At 43.7% G+C, this 14,607-nt stretch overlaps 1 protein-coding gene across 3 annotated transcripts in view; it reads left to right on the top strand.

The window, feature by feature from the left end:
* Nucleotides 1–14,607, top strand: part of LOC129711638 (endothelin-converting enzyme 1-like) — a 209,047-nt gene that overhangs the window by 144,491 nt on the left and 49,949 nt on the right. For 2 of the 3 annotated variants that reach the window (XM_055659433.1, XM_055659435.1), the window contains exons 3-4: nucleotides 3,521–3,656; nucleotides 9,859–10,074. In XM_055659433.1, coding sequence (XP_055515408.1) covers nucleotides 3,521–3,656; nucleotides 9,859–10,074 — 352 coding nt within the window. The remainder of the gene's footprint in view (nucleotides 1–3,520; nucleotides 3,657–9,858; nucleotides 10,075–14,607) is intronic. The other variant, XM_055659434.1, reaches the window with a different exon arrangement.

The raw sequence follows: 14,607 nt of genomic DNA, 5'->3' as shown, positions 1-14,607 counted from the left end.
CAGAACAGGAGTTTTACACAGAAAAACCCCCTCAAAGCCCTCCCATCAACCTATTACTCGGTCCATTGTTCATCTGAGAACCTGTACATCATATGTAGTTCATACATTAAATGCTCCTAATAGATATATCTTCATGGTGTTACTATCACTTCCACATCAGAATGTAATGGGGTCAATCAGTGCCTATGGTGGAGATTAAGACAAGTGGAGAGGATATTTCCACTAGTGGGAGAGTCTAGGACTAGAGGTCCTAGGCTCAGAGTTAAAGGGTGTTCCTTTAGGAAGGAAATGAGAAGGAATTTCTATAGTCAGGAGGTGGTGAATCGTGGAATTCTTTGCCACAGAAGGCTGTGGAGGCTAAGTCAATTGATATTTTTAAGACAGAGACAGATAGATTTTTGATTAGTACGGGTGTCGGGGGTTATGGGGAGATGGCAGGAGAATGGAGTTAGGAGGGAGAGAGAGAGCAGCCATGATTGAATGGCGGAGTAGACTTGATGGGCCGAATGGCCTAATTCTGCTCCCATCTATTTTGATGGTGCCGTCTATAATTCAATGACTTTCATTTTGAAGAGGGGGATTCATACAGTATGGAAACGGGCCCACCCAGTCTATGCCAACCATCAAGCACCCATCCCCACACGACCATCAGTGGTGCCACAGTTAGTGTGGAAATGGCCTCCTTGGAACAGTGCAATTCATCAGACGTGCACGGGTCTTTCATGACTGGGAGCACACTGTAGGGTTTCCCGTCTGAACTGATTGAACCAGGATAATTCCATGACCCTGAAAATGCTCACATATATTAGATGCTTAATGATGAAGCAAAGCATCTGAATGTGTCCCATTAACGCGTCATTCATCGTTTTGCTCTTCATAAATCCGTCTGCAAGAATTTATTCCACACAGAAACCCGTGATAACATTTGGAGTAATGCACCTTTAAGTACATTCTCCGCCTCCTCTAACCTCATCTACTGCATCTGGTGTTCCTCTTGCAGCCTCCTGTACATCAGCGAGACTAAGCATGGACTCAGCAACCGTTGCACTGAACACGTGTGCTCAGTCCACCCAGGCCCACTGGCTCTCCCAGTTGCTAAACATTTTAAGTCCATTTGTTTGGCATCTCATCAGTCATCTGAAACATACATTCCCTTCACAGCGAGCACATGGTGGCCACAAGGTAGATAATATTTACAGTAGTGCTTTATTGAGAGTTGAAACACACTCTAGGACATCTTGAGGTCCTGAAAGGAGCTGAGTAGATAAAACAGCTCTCCTTTGACCCAGGGTATAGTTCACTATTCTCTCAAAGACCAGAAACACTTTTATGTTTGCGCTGAAACACTTTCCCAGAATGACAAGACCTTCCTGTTCCACCTATATGGGCGATTCAGGCACATGCTTCCCCGATGGGCCTCTAGACAACTGAGAGGGGAATTCCTGACCTAAAATCTCTGTTCCTCCATTTGGCCACATGCAAACTGGATGCACAGCACTCAGCAGGACAAACAGCATCTCTGGAGAGAAGGAACGGGTGACGTTTTCGGGCTGAGACGCTTCTTCAGATATGAACATTGAATTCTCCAATTTCAAGTAACATCACCCCTACCTGCTCTCTCGTTCTTGCCCTGACCCATTTCTCCCGCAATCTCCCACAGTTACCCTTCTTCTTTTCCTCCTTTGTACACACACCTCCCATCCATCATTCCCCCCTCTATTCCCTGTCCCCCTCCATCTCCCCGTCTCCTTCCAGCTGTATCCATCTCTGTCTTTACTTTTCTCTTCTCTCCTTATCTGACACCCTTTTGTCTTCTTATCGCCTCTAACCTATGCATTTGCTCCATCCTTCAGCCAATCACTATGGAATTAATTTTCTTACATTGCATTTTAAAATGAATGAATGAATGAATATGTTTATTGGCCAAGGATTCACATACAAGGAATTTGCCTTGGTGCACCACCCACATCCTTTTCTGCTAGTTAGCAGATTTAGCAGAAAAAACACCATCCTTTTCTGCTAGTTCGCGGTAGATTTAGTCTTCAATGTTTAAATATGTTTGAACAGTAACTGGGAGTGAGGTGATGGTACGTTCCTCCTGAGACACAGTGTTGAACACTGACTGCTGTGCTCTCTGTGTGGTCTACGCAGAGCCTTAAATAATCTTCATAGTGTTGAATCGCTGTATTCCATTCTTTGTGTACAGGGTCTTACAATGCTTGTTCTAATGCCCTTCCAATGTTATCTTGGTGACCTGCAATAGTTCCTTCTCTGTGGAGACTGAAGAAGGGTCTCCACCCAAAACGTCAACTATTTCTTGTCTCCAATGATGAGGCCTGACCCGCTGAGTTACTCCAGCTATTTGTGTCTATCTGAGGTGGTGGAAGTATCTGATCTTGGTTGTTCTCTGTATTTGTGAGCGCCTGGGCTGTTGCACGGAGGACTTTGATGAGGCAGATAGCTCAGTATGTTATTGAGTGAAGATCAAGGAATGTGTCATTCCAGGGATCTGCTGATAGCTGAGATACTTTATCTACAAGGATTTCCAACCTTCCCAAACTGCTGCAGATTTTTCATGCCTTTCTATCCTGCCAGCACTGGTGATTTCCTGCCCCAGATCCCACCTTCCAATCCCCACCCGCTTCACCATGGACATGGGATAACAATGCTACCTCTCCATCCACCTCCCTCACATGTTCTGCCAGACTTCGTGATGCAGGCCCTGATGGGTGCAACATTTTAGTTTTAGAAATACAGCACGGAAACAGGCCCTTCGGCCCACCGAGCCCGCACCGACCAGCGATCCCCACACATTAAAGAGCCTGTCCCAATTGGCGATTTTTATCGGCGACTGCCGTCTTCATATCAGGGTCGCCAAAAGATTTTAAACATTTCAAAAAACAGCAGCGACAAAAAAAATGTTGCGACATTTGAAGAAACACCGTGCGTCATTACGTCATCACGCCGTGTTATGCCGCATCACGCCGCGACTATTTCGGTGACCTGATGCGTCAGTCAATGATGCCAGCTGTGACCGAAAAAATCACTAAGTAAGACAGGCCCTTAACACTATCCTACACACACTAGCGACAATTGACACTTATACCAAGCCAATTAACCTGCAAAACTGTACGTCTTTGGAGTGTGGGAGAAAACCGAAGATCTTGAAGAAAACCCAGGCGGACAGGGGGAGAACGTACAAACTTCGTACAGACAGCGCCCGTAGCCTGGATCGAACCCGGGTCTCTGGTACTGCAAGGCAGCAACTCTACCACTGTGCCGTCCAACAATATGGACATATTCAACACCAGAAAATTGTACAATTGTAGATGCCCCAACACGCACACTCCTCTAGATCAGGAGAACCTCTAGTCAGATGTGTGGGATGAACATAGAATATCTGCCTTTAATACCTACTGATTGTCGGCCTCCCCTTTCAAATGTCCTCCTTGCGTCACCTTTAAGAATGTGTGGATTGTGGAGAGGTTTAATTGTATCCCTTCTTTTGTCCTTTTCCCAGATGGGCTTCAGGCGGACGAAGGGTCTGAGGGGCTGCTGGACCAACAGGACTCACCTGGAGAAACGTCTGCTGGTTCTGATCGTCCTTCTCGTCCTGGCACTGCTCTGCAGCATCATCGTCCTGCTCTTCAGAGGGAGTAAGTGCTTCAGGGGGAGAGTCATGTGATGGAAATAATGGCAGCACAACACAGCAGAAACAAAGCCTGCAGCCTTATAACGTCACTTCTTGACTCCATTCGACAAGTTTAGTTACGTAACCTCCGACACCTTGCTTGACGACAAACTGCAGGTGCTGGATGCATCGCTGAAATAACAACAATCACAAATTGCTGGAAAAGATCAGGCAGCTCATTTCGAAAGAGAAGCATTTCATGTTTCAGGTCTGGGAGCCTTTGTCAGGCCTGGCAGAGAAGGTGGAGAAGGGATGGGTAGAACAAAGGGGATATTGTTAATAGGGAAACTCAATGACTTAATGCGGTGGCTAAGTAGCAGGTTATTTGTGTCTCGGGTTAGTTTACCAAGTGACACCGAGATACTGGACTGAACTTTATTTATAGAGCACTTTAAAAACAACCACTGTTGCAACAAAGTGCTGTACATGACTAATCATAAACATAAAACAAAACAATAAAAACATTTAAAAACATGAAAAAACAATAAAAAAAACAATAATAGAAACACTAAAACAAGAGCAAAGTCTCATGCAGGGGCGAAAGCCAAGGAATAGAAAAGGGTTTTAAGACTAGTTTTGAAAATGGACAGTGAAGGGGCCTGTCTAATGTGCAAAGGTAGAGTGTTCCATAATGTCGGAGCAGCAACAGAGAAGGCTCCATCCCCTCTGAGCTTCCGCTTAGTCCTCGGTACCTCCAGGAGCAGCTGATCAGCTGACCTGAGGCACCGGGCAGGAGCGTAGGGATGAAGCAGCTCAGAGAGGTAAGGCGGGGCGAGACCATTTAAAGATTTAAAAACAAATAAAATAATCTTAAAATGAACTCTAAAGTACACCGGCAGCCAGTGGAGGGAGGCCAGAATAGGCGTTATGTGCTCCCTCTTACGTGTTCCAGTTAAAAGGCGAGCAGCAGCATTCTGAACCAACTGGAGACGTGCAAGGGAAGATTGGCTAACTACAAAATAAAGTGCGTTACAGTAATCCAGCCGAGACGTGATGAAGGCATGGATTACTGTTTCAAAATGCTGTCGTTCAAGAATGGGCTTCACCTTTGCCAGCTGCCTTAAATGAAAGAAGCTGGACTTAACTACCGCGCCTATTTGACGATCTAATTTAAAATCACTGTCCATCTTAAAACCCAAGTTTAAAACTATTGGCTTCACATACAGTGCCAAGGGACCCAAGTCAACAGGGCGAGGTTCACGGGAGCCATTGGGACCAAACACTATCACTTCTGTTTTCTTTTCATTAAAATTTTTAAAGTTTAGGGCCATCCAGTGAAAAGCCTTTGTTGCACACTATCCAGTAAGTGGGAAGACAATGCTTGGTTACAATCGAGCCATGCACAGTGTACAGATACATGATATGGGAATAATGTTTAGCGCAAGGTAAAGCCAGGACTATCGGATCAAAGATAGTCCTGTAATGAGTTGCCAATAATAAAGCCCAGCGAGCCAGATGATACAAATAGAAAAAAAGAAGAAATATTGACTTTCAATGATGACAGGCAGAAGTGATCAGTTCTGAAACGTACAAACAGAAAGAGTTGCTTAACATTGGAAAATTTGATATTGAGTCCATTTATCAATTTGAAACCTATTAACCTATCAAATCCCTCAGTCGTAGTGCTTGTTAATGTCCATCCTCAGGAAATTTCATTCATTTTATGCAGCTTGGCCTCGTAATTGTAATGTTTTTATCTGGTACGTGTGCACTAATCCGTCTCCAAGGCAAAAGCATTCTTTGTGATGACGGCGTTCAGCAATGATGGCAATAATCTCAATGTGGTCTAACCGGATCGTTATATAATTTTCATAACTGTATCTCTTTGTATATCAAACGCTTGAGGTGACAATTAATGATCGAGAAGCCTTCGTGTACAGATAATAAAACTTTTGTCCAAAAGCACAAGTTCACTCATAGAATCATCGAGTACAGCAGCATGGAAACTGGCCCTTCACCCCGGCCCGCCCATGCTGAGCTGGGTAAAGAAAATTTGAAGGTGAATTCTGGAATTACCTCAGTGATTTTTCCAACCAGCCTCTGTTGCTGTGGAGAATCTTTGGAAGATATCCTGTTTTCAATGTATCAGTGATTTGCCACAGTTACACAGGGAGATACGTGATACTAGGTTTGACCTATGGTAGTCCAATTAATGATTTGGTCTCGAGCTAACAAACTATTTTAAGGATGTTTAGTTAAAGATACAGCGCGGAAATAGGCCCTTTGGCCCACTGAGTCCGCGCCAACCAGCGATCCCCGCACATTAACACTATCCTACACACACTAGGGACAATTTACATTTATATCAAGCCAATCAACTTACAAACCTGTATGTCTTTAGTGTCTGGGAGAAAAACAAAAATCTTGGAGAAAACCCACACGGTCACGGGGAGAACGTACAAACTCCGTACAGACAGCACCCGTAGTGGGGGTCAAACCCAGGTCTCTGGTGTTGTAAGCGCTGTAAGGCAGCCTCTCTACCGCTGCCCCCACAGTGTCACCCCAATGTTTGTTTGTGCATATTACTCCATGGATTTGTGGCAATTCTCACCAGCAATGAGGTCTCTGATCACTGAGGCAATGTGATTCACACAAAGGATGGTGGGTGTTTGAATTCACACAAAGGGTGGTAGGAGTATGGAACGAGCTGCCAGAGGAGGTAGTTGAGGCAGACACTATTGCAACATTTAAGAAAAAATTAGACAGGTACACGGATAAGACCGATTGAGAGGGATATGGGCCAAACGTAGGCAGGTGGGGCTAGTGTAGATGGGACATGTTGATCTGTGTGGGCAAGTTGGGCCAAAGGGTCTGACTCTATGACTATGAATCGCAATAAAGTTGATGTTCTTCAAAAACCTAAGTAGAAATGTTCCTTAAGAATTGAAGGTTGGAATGATTATAGCCAATGATTATTCAGGTTCATAAGTTCATATTTGACATATTCTTGCTTTATATAAGGATAAGGCTTTTGAAAGACTGAAGCTTTGTTGTTTATTTAGTGGTCCAGTGGGATACAGAATGAACTAGCATGTATTTGCACCATCTGCAGAACATAATTAAAAGGGAAAGGAGGATATCAACTTTTTTTTACAAGCTATGAGTTTAATTTGGTAAAGGCAAAACAAAAATGTTTCCAGTCACTGTTCAAAGAAGTCAATAGGAAAAGACAATGCATGGCTGAAATAATTATTAGTTTTAACACAAGGGCGCATTGTTCAGCTCCTTCAGAGAATGTTGGCATCTACACTCCATATAAGTAAATAATTAAATCACATTTACTCTTTTCCCCAAGTCATAGAGTGATACAGTGTGGAAACAGGCCCTTCAGCCCAACTTGCCCACACCGGCCAACATGTCCCAGCTACACTAGTCCCACCTGCCCGCGTTTGGTCCATATCCCTCCAAACCTGCCTTATTCATGTAATTGTGTAACTGTTTCTTAAATGTTGGGATAGTCCCTGCCTCAGCAATCTCCTCTGGCAGCTTGTTCCATACATCCACCACCTTTTGTGTGAAAAAGTTACCCCTCAGATTGTTATTAAATATTTTCCCCTTCACCTTAAACCTATGTCGTCTGGTCCTCGATTAAGTAGCTTAATTTTTCTTCATTTGTCTATCTGTCCGAATTAATCCTTAGTGTTGACGTGGTTTTCACTTTAAACATTAACCCAGAAAATGGAACAAAACAGAGAAAGCTGTAAACAGAGTTAACATTTCAGATTGAAGATAGGCACAAAATGCTGGAGTAACTCAGCGGGTCAGGCAGCAGCACTGGATAAAATAAATAGGCGGTATTTCGGGTCAAGACCATTCTTCAGACTTGACCCGAAACGTCACCTATTCCTTTTCTCCAGAGATGCTGCCTGCTCGCTGAGTTACTCCAGCATTTTGTGTCTATGTTCGGTGTAAACCAGCATCTGCAGTTCCTTCCTACACATTTCAGATTGATGCTCGTTTGGCAGGACAAGGAAAGAGAGATTAAAAACTCTGAAACTAGCTTGGACTTTTTCAAATGTGCATCTGATCCAGAAATGTTTAATTCTGAAGGTAGACAAAAGTGCTGGAGAAACTCAGCGGGTGAGGCAGCATCTATGGAGCGAAGGAAATAGGCAACGTTTTGTTTATTTGCATAATTCTGAGGTGTGAACATGGTCCAGAATCATAAACAGGTTCCTCTGTTTGCCCCACTCATGCAGGGATGATAACATATGGATCTTGTAGAAAGCACAATCATTCCATAATTTTGCTGTGCAATTGATTTATTTATAGATGCCCCGTGTACATTAATCCCACCTATCCCTCTAAACCAATTGAGAGGACATATGTTATTTTTCGGATTTAGAATAGTGCAGGTGATATAAACAATAATAGACTCTGTCACCTTGTTGGAGAGCAGCAGAACCTTAAACCATTTGGGATTTGGGAGATGTGTAGAACTATTTCAGTGAGCAATTCCCCAATCTTCTGATTTTGAAAGCTGTTGATATTGTTGCCAATGAGATTGTAAATCTAGTGAGCACTGTGAGTTCCTTTTTTGCATTAAATAAAGTTTTTGCATTTGCAGTTGAAGTTTGGGTGATTATAGTCATGTTCATAATTTACAGGAGCAGAATTAGGCCATTTGGCCCATCAAGTCTACTCTGCCATTCAATCATAGTGGATCTATCTTTCCCTATCAACGCCTTCTCCCAAAAACCCTGACACCCATATGAATCATGTCAATTACCGCCTTAAAAACATCCATTGTCTTGGCCGGCTGTGGCAATGAATTTCACAGATTCACCACCCTCTAAAGAAATTCCTCCTCATCTCCTTTCTAAAGGTACAACCTTTTATTCTGGGGCTATAGCATATAGTCATAGACTCTCCCACTAGTGGAAACATCCTCTCCACATTCACTCTATCCAGGCCATCTGCTATTCGGTGAGTTTGAATGAGGTTTTTCCCCTCATCCTTCTAAACTTCAGAAGTAGAGGCCCAGTGTCATCAAATGCTTATCATATGTTAACCCAATCATTCCTGGATTCATTCTGATAAACCTCCTCTGGAGCCTCTCCAACATATTATGCAGTAGCACGAGGGTGTCAACACAAATTAAAGACTGGGGTGTGAGATTTTATAGAATGATTTTCTACCTTAATTTGAAGACCCTCCTTGTTAAGGGCAAGGGCTGACTGTTAGAGGATGCACAATCTCTTGTAGTTCTCAATGGTTAACGGCAGCTTTGACCACGGGCCAAAATACAGGCCACGCTCTGCAGCTGATACAACAGCAAAGATTATTTTTTATGGGTCAGTTACATGTGAGTGAGTAGAGCAAAACTTCAGCTGAAAACTTTAAGGAAGGTGTATAAAGGGCATTGTGTTATCTCCTTGGCAGTGACCAACTAACGCAACTAACTAACTAGGGGACGGTTGTCGTACTGACAGCAAGGTCTTACACAATTCAATTCCATTTAGTTTGTCATCACGTGTACTGAGGTACAGTGAAAAGCTTTTGTCGCGTGCTATCCAATCAGCAGGAAAATAGAACATGATTACACGGGCCACTGAAGCCACCTCTGCTTTATTAATCATACGGAGAAGATACCCTCATGACCGTTCCTTCCCTGTTAAATCCCATTACTTTCAAAACGTTTGGCTCATAATATTATTTTAGAAAGCACTTTCAGATACTGTGGCCCTGATAATAACATTTGTCTAATTTAGTAGAATCAGCTATTAAAATGTCTCAGGATCAATCAACACCTACCACATTCTCATTAAAGTAGGGTGGGGGTGAGTGTGATTGAACCAGCATTTGGAGCCTGACATTGAACAGATAAGTTTCCTCTTCCAGCAACAAAAAAAGGGAAACATGACTTGGCTTTCTGTCCGTCCTGTTGAACTGAGTGAGGATGAACTCTCAGCTCTCGTGCCTAGAGTTTGCTGTAGTCCATTATTGCAGAGAAAGAAAAACACTGATATTTTTCCAATAAAAGTGGACTCTCACTCACCTACTGTAAATAGTCTGTTTCTTCCAAAGGAGGAAATATAATACGTGGAAAAAGCTCTGACTTTAAACCTGGGTTCTGGCAAGGATTTCAAAGTACTGCAGTGATTTATTTTTATTTGCGTTTGTCTGCATCCACAGACACTGGGTGACGTTCAATGTGTTTCACTCAGCAGATACCCCAAAGGTTTGTCTCACCGAGTCCTGCGTTAAGGTTGCCAGCACCGTCCTCCAATCCTTGGATCGCTCCGTTGACCCCTGCCACGACTTCTACAACTATGCCTGTGGGGGGTGGATTAAGGCCAACCCGTTGCCGGATGGAAAGTCCAGATGGGGAACGTTCAACAACCTCTGGGACAAAAACCAAGCCATCATGAAGCATCTTTTGGGTAAGTGCGCGCTCAAGCTACCTCATACTCAGGTCAAAGACAGACACAAAAAGCCGGAGTAACTCAGCGGGTCAAGCAGCATCTCTGGAGAAATGGAATGGGTGACGTTTTGGGTCGAGATCCTTCTTTAGTCTCTCAACCCTACTCCTTTTCTCCAGAGATGCTGCCTGACCCATTGAGTTACTGCAGCTTTTTGTGTGTGTGTTTGGTTAAAACCATTACCTGCAGCTCCTTCCTGCCCATCATGCTCAGGCCATCCTGATTTCCATCACATGGGTAGCACGGCTGTGTAGCATTAGATTTGTTGCCTTACATCACCAGAGACCCGGGTTCGATCCTGACTAGGGGGGCTGTCTGAACGGAGTTTGTACGTTCTTCCCGTGACCTGCGTGGGTTTTCTCCGGAGCGCCGGTCTCTTTTCATACTCCAAAGACGTACAGGTTTGTAAGTTAATTGGCTTGGTAAAATTGTAAATTGTCCCTAGTTTGTGTAGGACAGTGTTGGTGTGCGAGGCCCTAGTGACCAATGAGCCTGTTTCCGCGCTGTATCTCTAAACTAAACTAAATATGGACAGCTCATCAGGGTGTCAGATTGTCCTGGCCCAATGGACAGACTGGCCTCTTTAATTATGCTGTGAACATCTGTGGTTCATGGTAAATGTGTTCAAGTATGAAAAGGAAAAATAAGTTAAAATTATCACATTTTTTTACTGACAACGTCCTTTTGATCACGATGTTGAACTAACATCCTTCTGCTTATGTAAGCGACTGTAGAAAATTCAATGGCAATGTTTGATATGGCACAGAGAAGCTTTTCTTAAGTTCATAAGGTATAGGAGCAGTATTAGGCCATTCGGCCCATCAAATCTACTCCGCCATTCAATCTTGGCTGATCTATCTTTCCCTCTCAACCCCATTCTCCTGCCTTCTCCCCATAACCCCTGACACCCGTACTAATCAAGAATCTATCAATCGCTGCCTTAAAAATATCAATTGACGACCTCCACAGCCTTCTGTGGCAATGAATTCCACAGATTCACCAACATGTGACTAAAGAAATTTGCTGAATATCCCGGTCAACATTTGTCTAACAATCAGCATCACTCGACAGATTATTGTGTCATTATCTGATTGCTCTTTATAGAAGCAGTAAATATTTTGTCACATTTTATTTGTTTGCAGAGATTTCAGATATCATAGAAATATAGAAAATGGGTGCAGGTGTAGGCCATTCGGCCCTGCGAGCCATTCAATATGATCATGGCTGATCATCCAAAATCAGTACCCCATTCTGGCTATTTCCCCATATCGCTTGATTCCCTTAGCCCTAAGAGCTAAATCTAATATCTGAAAGCAAATTTAGGGTTGAAAAATATATCTTGCATGCCAACAAAATTCTTGCCCATTTCTAGTTCTGGTACTAGCTAACCTGCATTGTTCTGGAATCCTACTCAAGCTATACAGTGGCAACATTTCTCTCTGCCACCATATTTAGTCTTGCAACATTAGAACATTAGAACAGAGACCAGCACAGGAACAGGCCCTTCGACCCACAATGTCCATGCCAAGCTTATTGCTTAGTTAAACTAATCTCCTCTGCCTTCTTGTAATATCTCTCTATTCCCCGCATATCCACGTGCCTATTCTAAAGTCTCTTAAACACCACTATCAGTGCTGATTCAGAGTCTCAACCCGAAATGTCAGCAGTTCCTGTCCACCCCACAGCTACTGCTTGGCCCCTTGAGTTCCTCCGGCAGCAGGGATGTTATTCATCTTATTTTACGTGAAAGAAATCTACCCAGTGTGAATAAATCATGTTCAGCACAAACATTGTGGGCCGAAGAGCCCGTTTCCTGCGCTGTAAACTGATACTTGCTGCTTCCACCTTCTCCTGAAGGAATCTGATCCATCAGTGGCTCCATAGTTGTAGGCAGCCATTCCCTTTCATTCCACTGACTTATTTGAACATCCTTTTAGCGGATCACTGCTTATTCCACCAAAGGTAACTAAGATACAGAGGTCCAATACATTCTAGCTTTATTCCTGAACTTTGCTGGGTTATTTTTGGCAATCTTCCTTAAGCACCTGCTTTTTACCAACTGCTTGACATTGAGAACCATTCCCTTTATAAATTCCGTCAAGTCCCATTGTAAATTATGTTTTTAGATTAGATTAGATTAGATTTGTTTATTGTCATTCAGACCTTTTGGTCTGAACAAAATTTTGTTTCCCTGCAGTCATACATATAATTAAAAAAATGACAAAAATACACAATCAACACTAATTTAACATCCACCACAGTGAGGTCACCAAACACCTCCTCACTGTGGTGGAAGGCAAAATCTTAAAGTCTCTGTCTCTTCCCTCTTTGTTCTCCCTCTGCGCCGAGGCGACGGTTCAAACTCCGCGGGTGGTCGCTGCCGCCGCCACAACTTCGGGGCCGAGTCGGGTCTCCGCCGCTGCTGCCGCTGCTACAGCTCCGATGCCGCCAGTTCCGCCATTAGGCCTCGGCACAGACGGAGACGGGGACGGGGAATACGACCGAAGAAAATGTCGCATCCCCCGAAGGAAGAGACCAAAGCATGTTTCTCCCACCCCACCCACACACATACACAACTTAATAAAACAAAATTAACTAAAACATGACAAGGAACAAAACGAAAGAAAAAAAACAGATGGACTGCAGGTGGGCCGCAGTTGTTAAGCCAGCGCCGCCATCTTCTAATGTTGTTTCTGAATCTGTGCAACACAAATAGAGAGAATATTTTCCAGGCGTTTAACATGCGTAGCTGTGTGCGTTTGTGCATTGAAAAGTGAGGACCGTTTGGTATTTGGAATCAGTCCTTTTAAGGAAATCAGGCAGAGGAAGCACAGCAAATGCAAGTAAAAACAATTAGCGAGCTTGCAAAATGTAAGCTGACTACAGTGAGGCTGGTGCCAAGTCCTCCACTCCAGGACCATGCAGCAGACAATAAGCAAGGTCAGAGAGTAATTATCTCCAGGATGTATTTGCTCCACCGGCCCTTCTCTCTGCGTTGACTCTCCCTCCGATCAAAGCTGAAACCATGAAAAAGGACCCAGGGCTATCCAGAGAATAAAAGCGAGTTGGACACAAAATGCTGGGAGTAACTCAGTGGGACAGGCAGCATCTCTGGAGAGAAGGACAGGTGACATTTCGGGTCGAGACCCTTCTTCAGACTGAGAGTTAGGGAGAGGGAAAGTAGAGATATGAAAAGGGACGGATTAGAGTCGGCACTGATTCACCAAAGAGCCCACATTGGTCCATTGTCGGCTGTGGAGGAGGTGATAACGAGGGGATGGGAATAGTAAAACTAGCAGGACAGAGGGAGGGACGGTGAGAGAGAGAATGCAAGGGTTACTTGAAATTCGATGGATCAATATTTATCTGATGTGAATAAATCAGAAGCGTGATGAAGGGTCTCGACCCGTAATGCCCCCTATTCCTTTTCTACAACGTCGCTGTCTGTCTCGCTGAGTTACTCCAGCACTTTGTCTCCACCTTTGGTGATAATCAGCATCTGCAATTCCTTCTTACACTAAAAGAGAATGACTTCAGTTTCCTGAATTCTTTTGAGTGGGAACCTTCCTTAGAAATGGATGAGGGGGATTTAGCCTACGACTTGGATGAGAGGCATAGATAGGGTAGACAATCAGAACCTTTGTTCCAGCGTAGAATTGATAGGACGAATGGCCTAATTCTATTCATATCACTTATGACCTTAGACTTTGGTCAATCATGGCTGATATCTCCTAACCCCATTCTCCTGCCTTCTCCCCATAACCCCTGACTCCCGTACGAATCAAGAATATATCGATCTCTGCCGTAAAAATATCCATTGACTTGGCCTCCACAGCCTTCTGTGGCAAATAATTCCACAGATTCGCCACCCTCTGACTAAGAAATTCCTCCCCATCTCCTTCCTAAAAGAACGTCCTTTAATTCTGAGGCTATGACCTGTTGTCCTAGACTCTCCCATTAGTGGAAACATCCTCTCCACATCCACTCTATCCAAACCTTTCACTATTCGGTACGTTTCAATGAGGTGTCCCCTCATTCTTCTAAACTCCAGCGAGTAGAGGCCCAGTGCCTTTAAACGGTCATCATATGACCAGGCTGGTGAAGCTGGGATTGATTTTCTTCGAGACGAGAAGGTGGAATTAAATCAAGATGCTGCTAAGAGCTTAGATATTTCCAATGTGACTGTGTCCGCTGTGTTGATACCAAGAAACAGCTTATATTTAATTGGCAAACAGGATATTAGGAGGTTTTTATTGAGTAGTATTCTGGAATGCATGACCCAATGGGTCAGGATAATCAGATTCAACAGAGAGATTCAGAAGAAAAATGTAACGAGTTCTTTAAAAGGCAGGGCCTGCCAGGCTGTGGCTAACTCCATCAATGAGCCAGTAATTACATGTGTTACCTCCATGCATGTACCTGTAAAGCTGCAGTAATAAGAATGTCATTGCTGTGTTCCCAGAACATATGAACAATTAACACACTATTGTTTAG

The sequence above is a fragment of the Leucoraja erinacea genome, chromosome 30, assembly GCF_028641065.1.
Source record: "Leucoraja erinacea ecotype New England chromosome 30, Leri_hhj_1, whole genome shotgun sequence".
Taxonomy (NCBI): Eukaryota; Metazoa; Chordata; class Chondrichthyes; order Rajiformes; family Rajidae; genus Leucoraja; species Leucoraja erinaceus.
Note: the sequence above shows the minus strand (reverse complement) of the source record. Positions and strands in the feature narration are given on the sequence as shown.